The sequence below is a fragment of the Petaurus breviceps genome, unplaced genomic scaffold (genome assembly GCF_028583685.1).
Source record: "Petaurus breviceps papuanus isolate PSGF00001 unplaced genomic scaffold, PetGlider_PUasm1.0 90760, whole genome shotgun sequence".
Lineage (NCBI taxonomy): Eukaryota > Metazoa > Chordata > Mammalia > Diprotodontia > Petauridae > Petaurus > Petaurus breviceps.
The window spans coordinates 4,254,958-4,278,490 of record NW_027187338.1 but is presented as its reverse complement, the minus strand read 5'-3'; the positions used below and the strand labels follow the sequence as shown (position 1 = coordinate 4,278,490).

Genomic DNA, 23,533 nt, shown 5'->3' with positions numbered 1-23,533 from the left:
TAGTGATACAATGGAATGAGCCCTAGGCTTATAATCAGAAGGCCTAGGTTCAAGCCCTAAATCTGCTGCTTACTGGCAATGTAACAGCAATCAAGTCATACCCTCTGCCTGGGATCAGTTTACCCACCTGTAAAATAGAGATAATAATACTTCTACTCCCTACCTCACAAAGAGGTTCAGAGGAAAGTGTTGTGTGAATTTGAAATACTCTGGTGTTCTAGAGTTCTTTGAGCCAAAGCTCATTGACCACACAAGGTAAATTTAGAGGGGATTCCTATTCAGGTACACATTGAATCAGATGGCCTTTGAGGGCCCTTCCATCTCTAATTCTTTGATTCCTCCACTGAAATCCTTCTCTGATACATCATCTGGAAGTAGAGGTGGCCACTCAAATATTATTGAAAGGGAGTGAAAGATCTAGTAAGTTCCTCCAATGTGAAAAGACCCAAGACAACAGACTATACTTCTGTCATACAAGAACCAGCCTAGCTAAATTGAAAGAGGCTCATTACCACAAGGTTGGTTACCAAGAAATAAATTTTTCAACCTCATGAAAATTAAGTTATGGAATGTATGCATTCTGTGTAGGTGGACACATCTTTGAAGTCCTGAAGTATTATGTTTAGTGAGGTTAATTGTTATTAGCCAAAAAATATCACAGACTTTCAGGGCTGGAAGTGACTTCAGTGGCCATCTAGTGTGAGCTGCATCTGAAAAAGAATTCTTATTTCAACTAATTTCCACCTGTTTCAGGGCAGCTGGGTGTAGAAGTAGATAGATTTCAAAGCCTAGAGTCAGAAAGACTCATCTTCCCGAGTTCAAATATGGCCTTAGACATTTACTAGCTATGTGACCCTGGGCAAGTCACTTAACCCTGTTTGTATCAGTTTCCTCATCTGTAAAATGAGCTGGAGAAGGAAATGACAAACCAGTTCAGTATCTCTGCCCAGAAAACCTTAAATGGAGTCATTAAGAGTTAGACATGACTGAAAAATGACTCAACAACAGCAAATTTCACCTCTCAAGTGGCCATCTAGCTTCTTCTAAAAGACCATCATTGATAGGGTAAACCCACTGCCTCCAGAGAGAGCCTATCCTACTTTGAGAGAGCTAGAATTTTTAGGATTTTTTTTCTACATAAAGCCTAGATTGAGCTCTTGGAGATTTCTATCAGTTACTCCTGATTCAACCTCCTGGGGCCAAACAGAACAAAACTAGTTCTCTGATGTTATATCACAAGTGTAGTACAGACTCTGGGCTCACTCTCCCAACTCACACCCAGACTAGTAAATTGAGTTCCTAAAAGGTGTCTATTGCCAAGTTTATGAGCCCTAATCAGTTTTCTTTCCCCCACTGATTATCAGTTAATATCAGTCAGTCAGACATAATTAGTTTCTAGAAATGGCTATTTACTAAAGGGTAAAATTAGAACAGTTGCTACAAAATATCCCCCCATACTACAGGCACACTTTCCCACAAGTATATTCAGAGACAAAGGGAAAACAGGCTCAAGCTTGGAGTGCATCTGGCAAAGAGGGTAACACACCTTTTGGAGGTTCTTTTGCTGAAGTCCTTTACTCCCCTTCAAAGGGCCCTCGTGAAATTCCCTTGAGCTATTGTGTAATTTTTGGTAGGTTCTTCTAGAGTTTTGAAACTGACTTTCTTCAGTATTCCTGATGTTCCTTCAACTACCTATACAACTCCTTCCAGGGGTACGGACTCCAAGGAATGCTGATTGCTAAGATGCCAGTGAGAAGTCTAACTCCTTCAATCTTCCAAAATTTATGAAGTCTTCCTTTGATCAAGAAGGGAGGAGTCAAAATGCTTTCCTTCTTCCTTCCCTAAGTGATTATCTGTCAGGTGTTTGACTGAAATAGTTTCCACCACTTGATGGCCAGACACTTCAATGCTCGGGATCTGGATTAATTTGCTATTTTATAAAAGATCCATAATACATGATTGAGTCTTCACAACCAATACAAATACACCTACTATGCAGTGTCATGCCACTTCCCTAAGTGACCTTTTCTCCTTCTAAACTTATTGACCAAGTTGTTTTCATCTAGTCTAATGCCCTTGGTTTAATGACTGATTCAACAGTGGCATTCTCAGTTGGTTAAGGTAGTTACTGAGAGTGGAGTGGAATGATTCATTGATTCACCTAATTACTCCCCACCCTTAAATGAGATTTTAACCTTGTGCACTGTAATACCTTCTTATCTTGTGGATTCTACTGTGATTCCATTATATCTAGGGTACAGTTCTTTTTTCCCCCTAAGGTTTTTGAGTTGCTCTTTGGGGAAAGTAATTGTTCCATCTTCTTTCTAGTCATGTGATCCAAAACAGAATCAGTTGAATCCCTAGTCCATGTGATAGCTTTTCAAGTCCTCAAAGACAGCCACCATGACCTCTCTGAGTCTTCTCCAGATTACACACTCTAAGATCCCTTAACTGAGCCTCCATGACATGGAATTAAAGCCCTCACCATCAATCATGGTCACTCATTTGGATGTTCTCCATCTTATTTCTCTCCCATTAGATTATAAGCTCCTTGATGGTAGAGAATGCCGTTTGCTTCTTTTATATCCCAAGCACTGAGCACAGTGCCTGGAACATAGTAGGCTCTTAATAAATGATTACTGATTGATTATAATTTTCCTTCCTAAACTCCAGATGTGGTCAGTCAAATTGTGATTAGTTCAAGGTGCCTCAGCTTAAAGAAGACAATTCATTAAGTTTAGGTGAAAATTCAGTTAGCTGTGCAAAAATCTTGGAATTCACAAGTGTTAGAGGTCATGAAGTCTAGTGGTTCCTAACTATTTTGAGTAGAGAGACCTCCTATTTTAACTCCTAATTTCACTGACCCCTACATGATGTGGTTTTACTATAGGTATCTGTTGATTGATTGAGATAATGCCTGATTTGATATGGATTCCTTGTACTAACTCTATGGCCCAATGATTGAATCCCATCCCATTTTACCGTGAACTGGAAGCTTAGAGGGGAAATGCCTTGTTTAAGGTCACCCAGCTAGTAAATAATAGAGCAAGGGACAAGAGCCCAGGTATTCTGAAACCCAGCCCCCAGATGCTAAGTAGTGAGGGTGGATCAGTGGCCAACCCTTCCCTCTGTTGATGACTTATTTATCCGATAGATAGATAGATAGATAGATAGATAGATAGATAGATAGATAGATAGATAGATAGATAGTTTTGTATTTATTTGTTTGTGTGTTTTCTCCCACATTAGATTTTTACCTCTTTGAGGGCAGGTATTTTCTTTTGCCCCCTTTTGTATCCCCAGCAATTAGCGCAGTGCCTGGCTCATAGTAAGCACTTAATAATTATTTATTGAATTAACTTGTTGAGAGGAGGAAGAATATGCAGACAAAATGGTTTAAATGGGTAGCCCTTTTTTGTTGTTTGTTTTCTTGAAATTATGGTACTCTAACATCTTATAGATAAAAAGTGGGAGATTGCCAAAGTGAGGGAGTGGGGGAGGAAAGTACCATCTACCACAACTTTTCTGATAAAGCGAAGAGGCCGAATGTCCGATAAGTTGTTGCCCCTACCCCAGTGGGTCACCTGAAGTGGGTCAGTGACTTAGTCTGCCAAAATCAAGGCAGGTAATCCTAGAACTCCTGCCCAAAGTGAGACAGGCAGATTCGCAGCCTAAGATGACATGCCCAAAGCCAGGGCATTATGCTCTGGAGGAACCTCAGAGTAAGTCCTCACAGCAATGAGGACCCCAGTAAAAGGGTGGGAGAACATCTTCCCCTAGATCTTAGGAGAGTATAGCAACCCACTTGCCTGATGTCTGCCATGTTCTGCTTACACGTTATAGCACTGCTCATATCTCATATGCTATATTGCTCATATATGATAATATTCATGAGACAGAAGATCCTTGTATGGGCTCATGTTGTGACCAGAGGAAAATACCACTTAGTGGAAGCTACAGACCACAGCCTGTCATTGGTCATCTAGCCATGTTACTCATGTGTGACTTTCATCCCAAGTGAGCCTGGGTAACAGAATGTGGATGGCTCAAGAAAGACCCTCCCCACTGCTGGGAGTGTAATTTGACACAACTGAAAGACAGTGGCTTGACCTATTCTTCTTTCCTTCCTCCAACCCTCATGTACTTTCCCTTGTTTCCTTCATGTATGTGATGAAGACCTACATACATACTTTGGGAGGGGGAATGTACTATTCTAGCACCAGAGGGAGGAAGATAATTTGGTTTACTTTTTAAAATAATTGTCACTTTGACATAAACTTGTAATTTGGTTTTATTATATAGTTAACTGAGTGGGCTCTCTTTTTAAAGATTAATGGGACATCCTATAGACACAACTGGGATTGAGGGAGGAAGATGTGAGCGCTGGAGTGGAAGAGGTGATGTCCAGCTTCTTAGGACCAGTCCATAATGGAGTGACGCTAACTCTGCTTTCTTCTCTCCCAAAGGCCATGGCGATGGGGATGATGACTGAGTACTACCACTTTATCTTCACAACTCTGGTAAAGTATGACCTCCCTTTGGTTTGGAGGGGGTGTTGAAGAAAGGATTTGGGGAGGCAGCTTACTCAGGTTCAAGGTGTATTTACTGCCCTGAGGAGATCTGGGGCTCAGTGGGAGGAAAGCTTGGGCTGAGGAGAGGAGAATACCTGGGAAAACTTCTGTTTTCTTTTGTTTGGTTTTAACTTTTCCCTATAATGGCCATGTGACTTGAGAATTCAAGGCTGCTACACTGAGCCCTGGCTTCTGGTGAAAGTCCTTGAACTTGAGATGAGCTCCCAGCTCCACAGTCCCCTTGTACCAATTAGATTAATATTTCCCCAACCATTGAGCAGCACTGTGCTCTAGTGGAAAGACCTGGAGTCAAAAAACCTGGGCTCTAAACCCACCTCAGATACTTAGTGGTGTAACTTTGGGCAAGTGACTACTTCTTTGAGTCTCAATTTCTTCACCTGTACAATGGGAATAATAATAACCCACACCTAGGGATTATTGTGAGGACCAAATGAGAGAATGTGGATAAAAGGTTTTGCAAACCTTAGGATTTAAAGAATGTCCCCCCCTTCCCTCCACTGATTTGTCCATCTCTATCCCTAATTTGCTTTTCCCTTTATCATCTAATACTCACATAGTTGCACTTACACACAGACACACACACGCACGCACAAGAGCACTGCATTAATTAAGCTTTAATAGCAAAACTGCATTAAGACTTTTGGGATGCCTTGTATACATATGGACATGTGTGTATATACATGTGTATACACATGTATGTGTATAGGGTGTCCCAAAAGTCTTAGTGCAGCAATACATATACATACACACATACATACATACATGCATATGCACACATATAATATATATATGCACAATCAATCAGCAGGTATTTATTAAGCACCTACTATGTGTCAAACACTATGCTAGGTGCTGTGGACACAAATACAAAGAATGAAATAATCCCTCTTGGCAATGGGTTTACATTCTAATGAGGGAGACAACAACTACATATAAAATACATATGGTATAAGTTGAGTCAAATGCACGTGCACATATATATTGTAAGTGTGGATACATACACATCTATCTATCTAAATATACACACACAGTAGTAAGACACAAGGTAGTTTGGAGGGAGGGCACTAGAGGGCTCAGGTCAGGCTTCATGCAGATGTTGGTATCTGAGCTTCATCTTCCAGGATTCTCGGAGGCAGAGGTTAAGGAGGCAGCTCATTCCAAGCATGAGAAAACTACCAGGGCAAAGTCAAGTCCCAGAGAGGAGAGATGGACAGATGTGAAGAACAGAGTGAAAGCCAGGCCAGCTGTATCACAAATTGCAGGAGTGGGAGGAATACAGCAATGTCCAAAGAGACCAGAAAGGTGGCTTAGGGCTAGGCTGCACGGGGCTTTAAAAGCTCCGTAAAGCTTATCTTTTTATTTGAATGAGTATTTATATAATGTATATTGTATTTTCACACATATTACATGTATATCGTATATACACGTACACTCCTCTAGGCATCTTCATACATGCCTACACACATTAACTGTCCCCCCTACTTATTCTACCATGGTCACTGCCATCTTCCTACTTACTGGTCCCAAACTGATAGTGGACAGAGACTGTCAGGACACACCAGGGACATTTATGACAGGTTTTTATTTGTTGGGTTTTTTTTTGAGAAACAATGGTCTAGATACCTCACAGGTCCCAGCATGGCCTAGATGTCCTTTCCCATGGATATCTCAGGCCAGTGCAGAAGCTGGAATTGTGCACATGTAAAATTGCCTTCAAGTTTTTTAAGATATTGACATCATGACCCATGTTGGGAAAATCACCTACTGACAGATCATCCAGCCTGTGTACGGATGACCTGAGCCATATACTGTAGTGGAAAGAAAAGTAGAATAAACAAACTCTTGCCCATATGAGAAACAGATCTGTTGTCTTTCAGGCTCCAATCCAGCCAAAAAGTATTTTTTTTAAAGCCTACTCTGTGCCAGGTACTCAAGATACAAAGAGAGAGACCAAACCTATGATTTCCTTAGTATAGTGAACTCCCAGATGAGGATACTCCCTCCACCAGTATACCTTCTCTTCAATTGGGAGTCCTCTCTAAAGCATTAAAGAGTTAAATGTCTTGCCCAGGATCATGTGCCAACTTGACCCATGTCTTCCTATTTTCAAAGCCAGCTCTCTATCCATCCTGTTGGCTATTTGGTGGAGGGGATACAAAGACAAAAAAAGGGGAGGGGGGAAACAGTCTTTGCCCTCAGCAAGCTTACATTCTGCCAGAGGTGTATGTCACATAAATAGATACTTATATGTGTGATCATTCTATTAGGGGAAGAATACCAAATAATTGTGGAGAGTAGGAAAGGATTCCAGTAGGGGGCAGTAAATGGGCAAAGCCTTGGAGGAAGCTTAAGATTCAGGCATGAAGGATAGTCTATGCAAAAGCATGGAGGGATGGTGGAGAATGGAATACTGAGTTCAGAAAAGAGTAAGTAAATTAGTTTGGCTGGAAAAATGGGTTTTTAAAGACTGAATATCTCGCATAATCATTCAAAAAATCTTGTATTGAGTCATAGTAACCTTAACATCTGCATTGTTAATATCCTTTCTATGAAGGACATTGACATTTTGTTTCCTTTTGAAAGAAAGCTGAAGAATCCTAGGCTTGAAAAAGGCTGAGCAGCTCTTTCAGGCATTTCTGTCATGTGATAACCCTTCCTCAGACCCTTTGTACCCTGCCTGCAGATTGGAACCATTGATTCCCAGTGAAATGGACCATGTGGATTGCATCAAATACCCTAACCCTTCTTCCTCCTTTCTTCTCCTCATCTTTCTCTTCCTCTCATATTTCTCTTTCTCTTCCTTCTCTTCTTCTCTCTTACCCCTCTCCCTTCCTTTACCCATCCCATTTTCCTCCACTAGGATTAGCCCTTTGGGGACATTTAAGGGTGTTCATAAAATCTGACTTGTGGCTGTCAATCATTTAGTTAGTAAGCATTCATTAAGCAGCTACTTTATGGCAGGCACTGTGCTAAGCACAAAGGCAAAAAGCCAGCCCCTGCCCTCAAGAAGCTTACAGTCTAATAGAGCAGACAATATGCAAACATATATATGTGTGTGTGTGCATACACATATATGTGTTTGTGTATTCAGGATAAACAGGAAATAATAAAAAAAAAAAGGAAGGCACTAAAATTAAGAGAGATTGGGAAAGGCTTCACATAGAGGGGGGAATTTAGTTGGGACTTCTTGCCAGCGGGTCACAGAATAGCTACTCTTGGCAGCTGCAAGCAATTAGAGATTAGAGTATTAACAATTAGAACAGAGAGTAAGACAGAGTGGGATACCCTTTGAAACTGCACAGGCAAAGTAGAGTTCAGCCAGACTGGCCTGGAGCAGATTTCCATCAGCAGCTGCCACGTCCAGGGAACTGACCAGATTGGACCCCCCCCCCCCCTTACAGAAAACACACACACACACACACACACACACATGCTTCCCCAGGGACACAGACGGTGAGAACCATTTTTCTTAAGATTGGATTATGAAATTCTGACCCAGAGGGCAATACCCACAAAGGTGGGGTGAATGGAGGTCTTTGGTGCACCGGGGCCTGAATATATTCCCCGATCCTAGTCAGGCTCAGAAATAACACCCTTAAGTAAGTCTCCAGGAAGGCTGGAAAGGGGGCCGTCAGAATCGCCAGCACCTAAAAGCCTTCCGGATGCTGGTTTCCACACAGTCAGTGGTTACCTAACAGCTTCTGGGCAGACTTACTGACGTGTAGACTCGGCTACAGTTCCCCCGACTATGGGAGCTGTAATGGCCTCCGGGATTGCACTTCGAGGGAAATACAAACCACCCTCCGCTCCAGGGCCCTGCCCCCTGACACTGACCACACAGCCAGTCACGTGACCGCACAGGTCCAGCCTGACCCGTGGCGTTGACGACCACGCTCTTTTCTGATATTGGAATGTTTTCCATGATTTCTCTTGCTGCGTTACGGGGAGGGTGGAGGGGGGGGGTGGAACCCGCCCGAACCAAACGAGCCCAGGGGGCCTCCGGGCGCATCAGAAAGCTGGAGGCGGCCTCTACTTCATCAATATTTAGTCAGCCTTCTCTCTCTCTCTCCCTCTCTCGGAGATGCATAATGCATAGCCCTGAGCACGCCGAGAACGTTTGAAATCTGGCCGGCTTTCTGCGGGGGCCTTGGGTTCCTCTTTGACAGACAGTGTCTGCAGACTCCTCTCTCGTTGGCCGGGGCTCTGGCGGGCACTGCGGGCGGGACCACCAGGGGCCTGAGCTCTTTACTAGCCAAGGTTTCCTTTGAAGTTGTTCATTCTTCTCCGACTTCAATCCTGTTTCCTAATCACCACGGGCACCGACCAATTTGAATTTCTATGGCGAGACCCAGTCCTAGACATGAAGAGACAGAAAGGAGGGGAAAGGGAAAAAAAAAAAAAACCAACCCAACACACACACACACACACAACAACAACCCGAGACCTATTAGATTATCAAGCCGATCCCCGGGGAGTGTTGTAGGTCAGGCGACTCCGGCGGAAGATGGCAGGCTGTGAGCTAGTTTCTTCATTAACCTTCTGTGTTTTGATTAGACTGCAGAGTCTCAGCCGGCTGGGCTTCGGTTCTACCCAGCAGCCAGACGGTCTGGCTGGCATGGGGAAGCCCTGGGGCTCCCCATGGAGCGGCGGGGCGGGGGGGGGGGCGGGGAATCCACCCCTGAAAGCAGGAACCTTCCACTTAAAGACCTAGAGCTTTGTGGGTGTTCCCTTACCCTAATCTGTGCCCCACTAAAGGATCTAGGGGAATGGCTAGGAACTCAGGGCCTTACTGCTTCCTCTTCCAGGAAAGGATCCTTCCAGCATGCCATGTCCCTCCCCAGACATTAGCACAGAAGAAGGTAGGCACAGAGAGGGATAGCTAGAGAAGATACAGGTTTCTGGCATCTCAAGGCTAGTAGACGACATTTCATGGTAGAATCCCTGGTAGGGTCATGGGCTTTAGAGCTGGAAGGGAATTTGGAGATGATCTAGTCTGGTCTTCCCATTTTACAAATGGGGAAACTGAGGCCTAGAGAGAAAGTGTGATTCCTCCAAGGTCCCACAGGTAGAAAAATACCAAGTAGTTTGGTATTAATGGAAAGAGTGTTAGATTTGGATTCAAGGGGACCTCAGTTCAAATTCTGACTCTGGCACTATCCTATGGGATTTTGGACAAGTCATTTCACTTCAATTTCTTCTCTATAATAATGAGGATAATGATAATAAATAATAATTACAGTTTAAATTTAAGTATACAAGGTGCCTTATGCATATAATCTCATTTGATGCTGAAAACAAACCTATGAAATAAGAGCTACGATCATTCCCATTTTACAGATGGAGACACTGAGTAGTGAACCGCCTTGCCAGAGTCACACATCTAATTAAATGTCTGAAACAAGATTTGAACACAGGTCTTCCTGATCACAAGTGTGGTGTCCTGTAAAATGGGTTAGGTGATGAATAGAGTCCCTTCAAGCTATAAATTTCTGCTCCTATGATCCTCTTCTGGGATTACAACCTAGATGCTGCACTGGGTCTGGAATCAAGAAGTCCTGAATTCAAAACTAGCCTCAGACACTTTGTAGCTATGTTACTCTGGGCAAGTCACTTAACCTCTGCATTCCTCAGTTTCTTCATCCATAAAATGGAGATAAATAATGGCAGCTTTCTGCCAAGGTCATGAGAATTAAATGCTATAATATTTGCAAAGTGCTTTGCAAACCTTAAAACTTAAATATGAATACCAGCTATTATCATCAGTATTATTATTGATATTTATTATTACTATTATTAATAAGAATATTTCCCAGTAGACTATGCTGTACCATATATGCCATATATAGTATACCACTATACATGCCCCTTTTGCACTGTCCAGGGATGGCAGAGAAATTGCCAGGAGTTTTGTGGCTTCTGGAGATGTAGAATGTTCTACTTTTCAACACTCTTCTCTCAGATATACCTTTGGGATTCTGCTGGATGCTATTTACCCTTCTTTCACTCACTCTCAGGTTCAGACCCATGTCTTTATTAGGCCTTCTCCTTGTCCCTGGGCAGCTAGATGGCACCATGGTGCACAGAGCAATGGGCCTGAAGTCAAGAAGACATCTTCCTGAGTTCAAATTTGGCCTCAGATGCTAACTAACTGAGTGGCCCTTTTAACTAACCTGTGCTAATCCTGTTTGCCTCAGTTCTTCATTTCTAAAATGAGCTGGAGAAGGAAATGGCAAATCACTCCAGTATCTTTGCCAAGGAAACCCCAAATGGGGTCATGAAGAGTCAGACATGACTGAACAGCAACAAAACAATTCCTTGTCCTTAGTGCTGTGGAGGATATCAGGGAAGGAAGAGATCACTTCTTTGGCATGGCTAATGATTCCTCTGGCCTTCTCTATGCTCCTGACTCCAGACTGTTGTCAGGAGTCTACCTCTCTTGTGTCCTGCTCCCAATATGGAGCATTCTACACCCACCACCCACTGTTTCTTCCTTTCCTTGTTATATAATCAGGTCCTGCCATCCCCTTGGCCTTGCTTTAATGCCTTCAGTATTGAATTAGGAGATTCTCCTTCCAACCCACAGCTTCTCTTCTTGGACCAGGATGGGCCTGCCCCTGAGTAACCTTGACAAAAGGGTCTTCTCCTTGGCCCCTTTGCCAGACCATTGTAGGAAACAGTTGAGAAAAGCTGGTCTCTGCTCTTGGCCTGGAGACTCCAGGATTGTTATACCGCACCTAGTAGAATGGGCAGATGAGAACAGTTTGTTCCAACAGTGATGAAGGGGGCTTAAGGGGGCTTTGTGGAGTACTTAGAGCTTGGTCAGACATCAAGATGTCAAGGTTATACGCCACATCCTGGGCCATCACCAGTCCTCTTCAAAACCAAGGACAAACAAAAAACAACCACATCCAGCCTACCATATTTAGAATAAATGAACCAGACTCCAAGGAGAGTTAACATGAGCAGGCAGTCAGGGAATCACCAGGGTCCTGGTACCTTTGCATCTGCCTCTCATCTTAAGCAGTCTCAGCTCCTGAAGGGTTCTTTCCCTCCTCAACTTCCCGTTCTCTACTCATTTTGTTTACATGATCTGAATTCCTTATTCCCCTAGTAGAATGTAAGCTTCCTGAGGGCAGTGCTCACATTGGTTTTGTTTTTTGCATTTCTAGATCCTAGCACAATACCTCATTCTTTAAAAAAAATTGTCCCTGAGTTGTGATTCCATTTATACAGCAAACTCCTTATTTGGAAACCTCCTCCACTAATGCAGACCAGCAACTCATCTGTAATTTAGTCAACAAGCATTTATTAAGCACTTGCTATATGCTAGTCGTTGTGCTAAGTGTTTTACAAATATTTTCTCACATGATTCTCACAACAACCCTGAGAGGTAGGTGCTATTAATATCTGCATTTTTACAGTTGAGGAAACTGAGGCAGGAAGAAGTTAAGTGACTTGCTGCAGGTCACACAGCTAATAAGTGTCCAAGGCTGGATTTGAACTCAGCTCTTCTTGACCCCAAAAGCAAAGCTCTATTCATTTTACCACGGGACATAATGACATGTAAAGGAGCTGACACCTTGATCATTCCAACTATTTCCCTGAGTTTTTCTCACCTTTCAGGGAACTGAAGAGAGTCTAGAATTGCTGAAAGCAAGAAGATTCAGGTTACACTTGAAGATTCAGGTTACACTATGTTTCAGAGACAGAACTTGAATCCAGGTATCCCTGGCTCTAAAGCTGGACCTCTATCCATTATGCCACACTGCCCCTTGACATCACAGCTAGTAGATGTTTAATATATGCTCTTAATAGTGATATTTAGTACATTCGGTTGAATTGAATTGAATTACGCATACAACAACGGAGCTCCCTTCCCACTTCCGTGTTGACTCCTGGCAATTGGCCCAAAATAGACATGTTTAGTCAGGAGTGAAAGGCTATCCATCTTGTTCCCTTTCGGAAACCCACGTCACAGACTCACCCATTTAAAAAATTACTGAAACTTATTTCTCAAATGCAGAAGACATTTTAATTACCCTGGCTGCCATTATCTATTCCAGGCAGCTCCGAGCCGTTTGCAGATAACCCCGTATTAATCAGCCCCAGCTGAGCCCCTCGTACATGTCATGTGTAGGTAAATGCCTGGAGGTGGAAAAAAAAGAATTATAATAAATTAATAGATAAGCAATCACAATTAATGCCACTTCCCTGCACTAACAGTTATATCACGGGAAAGATATTTTAATCTGTCATTCCTTAAGGCAGTGTTTTTCTAGCTCGCGATGCTTGTGCTTCAGCATCTCCCCGGCTAGACCCATGGGGTGCTAATGAATTAGTCTATTATGTTAGACTGAATGTTTCTAAAAGGTCCCCAGTCGATACTGAATACAGTGTGTCAACATTTGGCATCCAGAGCTACAACTTCCTGCCAAGCAGTGAGGTTGAGAGTAGTTCAGTGCCTATAGTGCCCGGGGTCCTGGCCCCATCCAGCTGTGGAGAGAAATTAGGGCTGTGGAAAGAAGCTTCTTCACTGTCCACATGTCCTAACAGTGACACATGTCATGGTAATGATGAGGACTGGATATTGCTTTTCATCCTGAGTGATGGGAGCCAGAGGCACGTGATGCAGAGAGCATTCCAGCCCTGCTGCCTACTACCCATGTGACCTTGGGCAAATCATCCTCTCTGAGCCTGAGTTTTCCCTCATCTGTAAAATGAGGGAATAGGTTACAATGAAATATGTGATTCCCTTTGACCTCTAGCTCTGTGATACTGTAAGTTCTAAAGGAGCTGTGCTATATCCCTAGTAGGAATGATTCTGATACTGAAGGTCACAATCTTAGCAAATTACTTTCCCTCCCTAGCCTCAGTTTCCTCAAGGAAGGGGGTTAAACTTGATGACCATTGATACTGTCATCCTACCTACCAGAACTATTGCAAAGATCACATGAGTTAATGCCTATGAAAACAGCTTATTGCTTATAAAATATTATTTAAATACAAGGTCTGATTGCTATCATCACTTTGGGGGGAGAGAGTTCTCATTATGGCCCTGTCAATCTTGAAGCTATGTTTCTAATCCCTAACTTGTCATATTCTTTAAGTGAGTCTCGACAACCCAAATCAAACATTTTTTTGTTTATTTGTTTGAAAGCATCTGTTTTGCCAGCCAGCATTTCCCAAAATGGAAGCCTGTGATTCCTCCATTAACATTTAAAGAAATGTTTATCTTAGCACTATTTAAGATGCCTGAATATTCGGAAAATGCTGTGTCCACATCTCTGATTTTCAGTGAGAGAGTGTTGCCTTATGGAAAGTCATAAGTTTTGAGATGTTAAGATGGAACCAACTTTTTTCAAAACACTTTTTTTGAACGTTAAGATGACCCTATATAGAAAAAAATTAAACCTCCCTGAATTAAAAAAAAAATCTATTGGCCTTTATTGAGTATTGTCTACTATGCTCTAGTCAATAAGGAAGTGTTTATTGAACATGTGAAGTGAGGAGACCTGGTTTCTACCTGCAGGATTTGTGATGGAAACAGACTTTCCTGACTACACCTACTCCAAATAATCTCTCTTCTACTCTAAACTTCACCGATGGGACCCCCTATCCTTCATTCCCCATTTACTACTCCCCCCACCTTGGTCTCTAAGTGGAAACCTTTGTAAAGCCAGAAACTTGCTCGGTTTCCAAAAATCCAGCAGAAACATGGCACTGAGCCAAAGGGCCGAAAGCCGCCTTTCTTCTCTCTGCCAGTGGCTGACTTGTCCCGCGTCCTCCTCTCCTAATGCTGTCTCAGAATTGGTTCATTCTGATGCAGCTTCTGAGAAAAATGCTAAGACTGGAATTTCTCCCTTGAGAAACAGGTGCAGCTTAGGAGAGGGGGGCAGACAGCCTGGGAGATAGAGGAGGCTGCAGATCAGAGAGATCGGTATTGGTACTCTACCTCTTTCCCTGACTTTCAAAAGGTAAGAATACTCAGACAAGGGTGGAGGCAGCCCCTTCTTCTTGGGGGGCTAAGGGGATCAGCATGCCCCTCCATATCCCAAGTTCCCACCTGCATCCTCCTATAGAATCACCATAACTAAGAATGAATGAAAACTTCAGTGGGCAGTCATAGGATTCAGAGCTGAAAGGGACCTTAGAGATTGTCTGAGTCCATCCTCTTTATTTTCCTGATAAGACCCTAAAAGGTTAAATGGCTTGTCTAAGGTCACCCAGGCAGGTAAATGAGCAGACCTGGAAGGAAAGTTGGGAGACATTTAAATCCAATCCCTACCTAAGCAGGAATTCCCTCTACAACATCTTGGACCTATGGTCATCCAGCCTGTGTTTGAAGACCCTTACTCTTGAGGGGCTTACTGCTTTTTTATTTTCACTCAGATTCACAACCCCAAAGTCATTCTCATCTCCTAAATCTCTCTCACCCTCATATTGAATCATTTGTCAGATCTTGAGTCTGCCTACACAACCCTGCTCCGGAGTGTTTCCTTCTCTCCCCTCACAAAGCCAAAACTCTTGATGAAGCCCTTATCATCTCTAACCCAGAATTTGTCAGTGGTCTCTTAATTCACCTCCCATCTTTCAGGCTCTTGTTTCTCCAGTCCACTTCTACACAATTGAAGTCAAATGCAAATAGAAATAGGGGCCACTAAACCATACGTAAATATTTCTATGGGCCAAATATTGACTTAGAAAAGCACACATTGACATTATCTATGTTTTATTGTATTTTTATTTATTTTTCTAAATATTTCCCAATTGCATTTTATCCCTGTTCACTCAGAAGTGCTCTGGAGCACTGCCAAAATAATCTTAAAAGCATAACTCTATGTCACTCTTGTGCTCAAAAATCTTCAGTGGCTCCCTGTCACCTGTAAAACAGAATACAAACTTCTCAGCTTGGCATTTAAAACCAAATCTAACTCTAGCCTACCTTTTCAGACTTACTCCTGTTACTGCCCTTTGCATTCTGAAGCAACTTGTTCTTTCAACTCAGAACTCCAGGTCTTGCCTCCATACAGCACAGGCTGCATGCCATGCCTGGGACATGCTTCCCCTTCACTTCTGTTTTTTTCTTTTTTTTGCCTTTTGGAGGGCAATTGGGGTTAAGTAACTTGCCCAAAGTTACATGGCTAGTTTTGTGTGTGTGTGTGTGTGTGTGTGTGTGTGTGTGTGTGTGTGTGTGTGTTAAGTGTCTGAGGCCGGAACCAAACTCCAGTCCTCCTGACTCCAAGGCTGGCACTTTACTCACTGTGCCACCTAGCCACCCCATAATCCTTAGCTTTCTTCAAAGCTTGACTTTAAAACTACCTCTACATGAAGGCTTCCCGGATTCATCTAGTTGTTAGCACTTTCTTTCCTCCTTACATTATGTTGTTTTTATTTTTGTTGTTCAGTCATTTTCAGTCATGTCTAACTCTCTGTGAGAATCCTATTTGGGGTTTTCTTGGCAAAGATGCTGGAGTGCTTTACCATTTCTTTCTCCAGCTCATTTCACTAAAGAGGAAACTGAGGCAAACAGGGTGAAGTGGCTTGTCCAGGGTCACACAGTTAGGAAGTGTCCGAGGCTGGATTTGAACTCAGTTCTTCCTGACTTCAGTCCAGGCACTTTATCTACTTTGCCACCTGGCTGCCCATCATTTTTACTTACCTATATTCTTTCTCCTATCCCTAGCAGAATAACTCCTTGATAGTGGGAATGTCTTCATTTTTGTTTTATATCCCTAGTACACACCACCATGCTTTGCACATAGTAGACTGTTAAGTGCTTACTGGATCTAATGGAACAACTTGTTGGGAATTTCTTATTTATATTGAATGAAAAGGTATTTATCATGTACTTACTATGTTCCAAGCACTATGCTAAGAACTGGGGATACACATGGAAAAAGCATAACATCATACATTTAGATCTGGAAGGGATCTTACAGACCACTGGATCCAATCCCTTCATTTTACAGACAAGGAAACTAAAGATAGAGAAGTTAAGTGACTTGCCCAGGGTCATACAGCTCCTAAGTTTCTAAGGCAAGATTTGAACTGAGGTCTTCCTGATTCCAAGTCCAGTGCTCTTTCTTTTTCTTTTCTTTCTTTTCTTTTCTTTTCTTTTTTTTTTTTTTTGCTTTTTGGAGGGGGGAGGGCAGGGCAATTGTGGTTAAGTGACGTGCTCAAGGTTACACAGCTAGTAAGTGTTAAGTGTCCGAGGCCAGATTTGAACTCAGGTCCTCCTGACTCCAGGGCTGGTGTTCTATTCACTGCGCCACCTAGCTGCCCCCCCCTCCCCCCAATGCTCTGTATTCTATACCGGCTAACTGTAAGTCCTTCCCTGTTCTCAGTGTACAACATTCCATACTCCAAAAGGCCTTGGGTTTCAACACACATACTATTTCCAGTTCTACTGGTCCAGGTCAGCCAAGAGACCTTTTTCTAATGTTTAACAGATCTGAACTTCTGGATGTGCTAGTTACTGGCTGTATTACCTTGGGCCAGTCCCTTTTCCTATCTGGATCTGTCCCTTCCTCTGTCTGGGTCTTAGTTTCCTTTCCTGTAAAATGAAAGGTTTGGAATAAATGATGGTCCCTTCCAGGCTTAAATCTACAATCCTATGAGATGTACCTTCTTGAAGAAAAGGACCTTTGCTCCCCTTCCGAACCCTCCCTTCCCCCTTCTAAAAAAAATTAAAAGCTGAGGAAGACGGATTTGTGAGGGAAGGCAGAACAAAGGGAATTTAGTATCAATTAGGAGGATCTCAGGCCAAGCTGAAGTCAGCCCAGTGTGGCAGTCTCTGTTTTATGTGCTCTGAGTTTTATTACCCTTCATCTCTCCTCCAGAACATAATTAATTCAACAGAAAAATTGTAAATATGGCTAGCTTGGATGATAAAATCTAATCTAATTGTAGCTGTGGAAAGTAAAATACAACCAAAGGGTCCCAACAAACCTAATGATTCCCCTCTGGGGGTGAGATAGTCCTAGTACAATACCAAGCAGGGCTTAGGGATAGGAGAGGAGGGAGAAGTTCCAGGATGGTCAAGCACCTTCTAGGCCCCAGCTCCCTCACCACTCAGGCACCAGATCTTCTGGAGAGAGAAGAGAAATGATAGCAAACATGGTCAACAAGCTCTCTTGTCTCTCATCCAGAAATGTTTCCTGTCCCTGTCCTGTCAGAGTCAGACAAGACCACAGAAAACAGAATGTCAGAGTTGGGAGGGACCTTAGAACATAGAATGTCAAAACTGGGAAGTCCCTTAGAACATTGAATATCAGGACTGAGAAGGTCATCAGGACATAGAATGTCAGAATTGGAAGGGACCTTCACACCCAGAGATGTCAGAGCTCAGAGGGCCTTTAGAACATAGAATATCAGAACTGAGAAGGACTTTAGAAAACAGAATGTCAGAGTTGGAAGGGACCTTAGAACATAGAATGTCAGAGCTGGGAAGGCCCTTAAAACAATGGATGTCAGAACTGAGAAGGATTTTAGAACACAGATCTTCAGAGTTGGAAGGGACCTTAGAACCCAGAAATGTCAGAGCTTGGAGGGCCTTTAGAACAGAATGTCAGAACTGAGAGGGAGCTTAGAACAGAGAATGTCAGAGCTGGAAGGGACTTCAGAATAGAAAATGTCAGAGCTGAGAGGGTGAAAAAATGTCTGAGCTGAACATGAAGAACATGAAGCACAAAATTTTGAAGTTGTGAGAGATAATCTTAGAACATAGAATGCCAAAGCCAGAAGAAAATCTCCAAGAACAGCAAGTCAAACCACCCCATTTTACAGAGCACAACAGGGAAGAGACTTTAGAAAAATCCCTGTTTCTTGATTCTTATTCCAAAGCTTTTCCCTCTACCCCATTAGACCTCTCACATCTCCCAGTTCTGTTCTTTTTTCTCCCTCCTTTCTAGGAAGGAAGCATTTCCTTCTGAGCTGAAAAGAACTGATGGGGAGGTTTAGAAGTAAATTCAACTCCTAGGTGCTTTCAGTCTACAAGGAACATAGTTTTGAATATTTTTGTCCCCATTTTACAAATAAGGAAATTGAGGCCTGGAGAGGAGGAATGATTTTCCCTAAATCACTCGTTTGCTAAGCAGTAGAACCTGAGTTCAAATCCTGACTAACACTTACTAGCTGGGCAAGTCACTTAATCTATTTCAGCCTCAGTTTCCTCATCAATAAAATGGGAATAATAGTAGCAATCAATCAATAAACATTTATTAGCCCTACTATGTGCCGGGCTAAGCATTGCTTTTACCTCCCAGGCTTATTGTGAAGGTCATATAAGATAATGTATACAAAGTGCCATATAAATGTTAACTATTATTATTTGTTGAGATTTAAGGAAGGGAATACACATTTACATAGCACCTACTATGTTCCAGACACTGTGCCAAGTGCTGTGCCATGCTCTGCTGCCAGTCAAGTCTCCTGACTCCAAGGTCAGGGTTTCTTCCACTGACTTTCGCCACCTCCCTCCCTGGTCTATCCCTGCCCCTGGGGAGGAGGGGACCCCATAGAACAGTGTTCATGTGATTTAAACTGATTTTTCTCTCTCTCTCTTTTAAGGATCTTTATGCATTAGACTTGGAGCCCTACCGCTACTCCGGAGTGAATCTGACAGGGTTCCGGATCCTCAATGTGGAGAACCCCCATGTCTCAGCCATTGTAGAGAAGTGGTCCATGGAGAGGCTGCAGGCGGCACCCCGGGCTGAGTCTGGCCTGCTGGATGGGGTGATGATGGTGCGAAGGGCAAGGCAGGGCAGGGTCGGGCAGCTTGCAGGGGAAGGAGGGAGGGGTTCCTCCTGGCCCGTCCATAATTACGGTGACTAGGCAGGAGTAGCCTTGGTGAAGTCTGCGTCACCCTAGGGGGATAATCACTGCTGAGTGGGAGGTGAGTTTGGACCGTATCTGTGCCAATCATCTACACAGCTGGCACAAAGACTTCAGCCCCGGAACGCTAAGTGGGATCCTAGCCTCTTCCTGATAGTACTAGTCTGGCAGGAAGGAGATAAAAGGTGGGTGTCTCTTTTAATGCTGATTTATGTGTTGGGGGGCAGAAAGGATGAGCAGATAGCCAAATAAATTAGGGCACCTGTCATCACGGGTGCATCTTTGAGTGTGTTTTAATATGCACATGCCTGTGTATAAACATGTTTGTGTGTACATACATGTGCCTAACTGTACATGTGTATATAGAATAATAACGTGGCTTCTTTGTCATGCTGTGTGCAAGCATGTATGCAAATACGTGGCTTTATGTGTGTGTATGTTTCAGAAAATGAAAGGATTTAGAACCAAGAAGCCCCTTCGAGGCCATTTAGTCTCATTTAGACCTCCTTCATTTACAGAGCAGAATACTGTTCTTTTCCACCACACCATGTATTGTGCAAATAAACAGTTACTTGGGTGTTTTTTTTCTCCCTGTATACATGTATTTATACATACAGAGACTCAGTGTGGTATAGAAGAGAGTGCTGAAATTGGAGCCAGAAAGACCTAGTTTCAAATCCTGTCTTTGATGTTTACTAGCTGTGTGGACATGGACCCAACATCTCTGAGCCTAACTTTCTCCATCAGTAAAATGGGGATAATAATAATGTGATAATTATAACACAGAGGTGTTAAATTAGATAATAAAGGTAGGGTGCTATGTATGTATGTTATATGCCATGACTATTATGTGTGTGCACAAATAGGTATGTTTGTGTGTGTGCATGAAAGCATGTATGTAGGTACATGTCTAAGTCTGCCTATGTATGTATGTGCATAAGTGTGCTTGCATGTGTCTGCATGGAGATGTGAGTATGTCTGAGTGCTTATGTGTTTGTGTGAATGTACCATATGGGCACCTTTATATAGGTTAGAGTTGGGACAGAGGACTTTTCCTTGAAAGACTGAGCTAACAGTCCCATTAGACCAGACTGGACTTCCCCAGGAGGCTCTGGGGTTCCTAGGCAGCTCTGTCCCATATTTAGTAACTGGGGTAAGATAGATAAGGACCTAGAGTGATACCTTGGGTCCTGGTTCTGGGAAAGTGCCACATCATGCCTTCTGCCTCAGTTTTCCCTATCTGTGAGATGGACAGATCTCCATTGACATGGACCAGTTCAGGAGCATACTCCATACAGCAGGGCAAAGCTCCTCCTTGCTACAGGTCCCTTTGGCAGCTCCAGGACTGAGTATAGGAAGGTGACTGGGGAGTGGGGGGACTTAGTAGGTGGGATGAAGAGAAGGGCGGGCCCCGTTGGCTTAGGGAAGCTGTTCTCAGCTCTGCTGCCCTCCCTGCCCTTCCATTCCAGACAGATGCGGCCTTGCTCTATGATGCTGTCCATATTGTCTCTGTGTGCTACCAGCGGGCCCCGCAGATGACTGTCAATTCGCTGCAGTGTCACCGCCATAAAGCCTGGCGCTTTGGAGGTCGCTTCATGAATTTCATCAAAGAAGTGAGTGTTCTTGTATGGACCACCATGGAGGTGGGGAGCAAAGCCCTCCACACAGGATGGGAGGGATTGAAGAACAGGGAGGAGGGAGGAAGAAAGGGCACACCTGTGGCCAGGGCCCTAGGCAAGGATTACAGCTTTGTGAGGCAGGTGAAATAAGCCTTACCAGTGCCATTTTATTCACACTGGGGGAAACTGAGGCACAGCAGGGAGGAGGAGCTTGCTCACAGTCACAGTGGCAAAACCAGACCTTGAACCAATACCTTGTGTCCCCCACCCAGTGCTCTTACAAATATTCTAGCTATTTTGCTTTTATTAAAATTAGATAATGGTGATGCCATGTTCCTGAAACCCTAATGTCTTAGATGGCATGTGTTCAGACCACCTACCCTCCAGGCACTAAGGTGCTTGGAGTACTGAACCCAGAGTAACAAAGACTTGAGTTCAAATCTGACTTCAGACATTTTCTAGAAGTGTGATCCTGGTCAAGTCACTTAATTTATATTTGCTTTAGTTTTCCCAATTTTACTATCCCCAAAAAGTGAAAATTGGGGATAGTAATAGCACCTACCTCACAGAGTTGTTTTAAGGATCAGATGAGATAGCATTCATAAAGAGCTCATCACATATTAGATGCTTAATTAAGGTGTGTTTCCTTCCTTCTTTTTTTATTAAAGCAATTGGGGTTAAGTAACTTGCTGCAGGTTGCATGGCCAGGTGTTTCTGGATGGGTGCTAAGTATCTGAGCCTGGATTCGATCCCAGGTCTCCTGACTCTGGGGCCAGTGCTCTAGCTCACTATGCCACCTGGCCACCCCTATTCCTTGCTTCTTAACGAAGGCCAAACTATGGTGCCTTAGTTCTAGAAAATGACCAATTAGTAGACTTAAGATCTGCCCAATGGACAAGATGATAGAAGGGTCAAATCCTGACTTTGGAGTTGGAAGGGACTGCAGAGACCTCTTTAGTCCACCCCAAATCATGAGTCCCTTTTGCCATTTGCACTTAAAGACCCCCAGTGACAGAGAACTCACTGCCCTCTAAAGCAAACTATTCCACATCCAACAAGATTTTTGTTTGCCCTAAGCTGAAATCTGTGTCCCCAATACTTTGATACCAATGTATATGCTTCTAGTTCTCTCCTCTGAGACCAAGGAGAAGTCTAATCCCTCTTCTTCATAACAGGCTTTCAAATACTTGAAGACCATCTCATCAGCCCCCATTTTTCCCTTTCCAAGATAACCCCCTTCCAGTTCCTTCAACTGATCTTTATATGGCACAGTCTTCAAAGCCTATACTATCAAAGCTACCTTTCCTAGAAAACCGTCATAATTGAAAACACCCCACTTAAAACGTGTCTTCAGGACTGAACACAATACTCCGCATGGAGTTTGCCCCAGGCAGAGTCCTCCTCCCCATTTTGGTGATTGGGCATTTGCTAATGTAACAGCCACATAAGTGGTTCCCAATGCAGATGATACGTTTTCTCCCATTGAGATTTCAGTCTACTCTGAGTCCCAAGTTCCTGTCTCGTGACCAGTTGACTCCCCCATACTGGTACAGCTAACTAAAGGTATTTTATTGACTCCAAAACTCTTCTAACTGACTTTTCCTCCCCCAAACAATTTCCCAGCATGTACCTCTAGACCCAGCCAAGGCCCTCAGTGGGAGCCTGGGTCAGAAGATAAAATTTGAAAGGACCTCCTATTGCCTATTCTTGCTCTATCTTTTCTCTCCATCCCTCTTTCTGCCAGCCCTGGAGAGAAGATGGACAAGATCAGTGCACGGGCAAGGGAGGGAGGGGGATCCCTAGGGCTAAATACTTGACAGCCTTCAGCTGCCTGCAACCAGAGTTATTTACCTGAATGCAGGAAAGAGCTTTAGGGGCTGTGCCAAAAAGCCAGGGATCCCCAGATCAGAATCCAGGGGCAGAAGGGAAGGAAAAAGGATTTGTCAAGTGCCTGTTATGGGCCAGCCATTGTTTCAGTTTTTTTTTTTTTTTTACAAATATCTCATTTGTTCCTCAGAACAACCCTGAGAGGTAGGCGCTATTACTAGTCTCATTTCAATGTTGAATAAACAGACAAATAGAGGTTAAATGATTTAACTAGCATCACATGGCTACCAAGTGTTGGAGGCCTTATTTGAACTCAGGTCTTCTGGATTCCAAACCCAATGTTTTGTTCACTGCACCTCCTAGGTTCCATGGGAGTGTGACATACAGTAAAGGTACAAGATCAGATGGTTATTTAACCCCTGATGAGAATCAGAAACCCAAGCAGGACAATATTTCAAAGCACTGAAGAGCTTACCCAAATAATCTAGCTATCTCTGTGATCATCCATCCCTTTATGGCACTGGAGGAACTGCCCTGTCATTGGTAGGAAGGGAGGATCTCCCATCTTTGGAAAAATGCCTGGGGCCTCCCTCATTCCTATGTCTTACATACTTCTCTGTGAGGAAGGTCTTTCTGAAGTCCATTTTTTATTCCTCTTGCTGT

At 43.3% G+C, this 23,533-nt stretch overlaps 1 protein-coding gene across 1 annotated transcript in view; it reads left to right on the top strand.

Moving 5' to 3' along the window:
- The window catches only part of GRIK3 (glutamate ionotropic receptor kainate type subunit 3), a 324,566-nt gene that overhangs the window by 202,023 nt on the left and 99,010 nt on the right, over positions 1-23,533 (top strand). Inside the window, exons 5-7 of the mRNA XM_069067957.1 lie at positions 4,467-4,520; positions 19,161-19,334; positions 20,894-21,037. Of these exons, the coding sequence (XP_068924058.1) occupies positions 4,467-4,520; positions 19,161-19,334; positions 20,894-21,037 (372 nt within the window). The remainder of the gene's footprint in view (positions 1-4,466; positions 4,521-19,160; positions 19,335-20,893; positions 21,038-23,533) is intronic.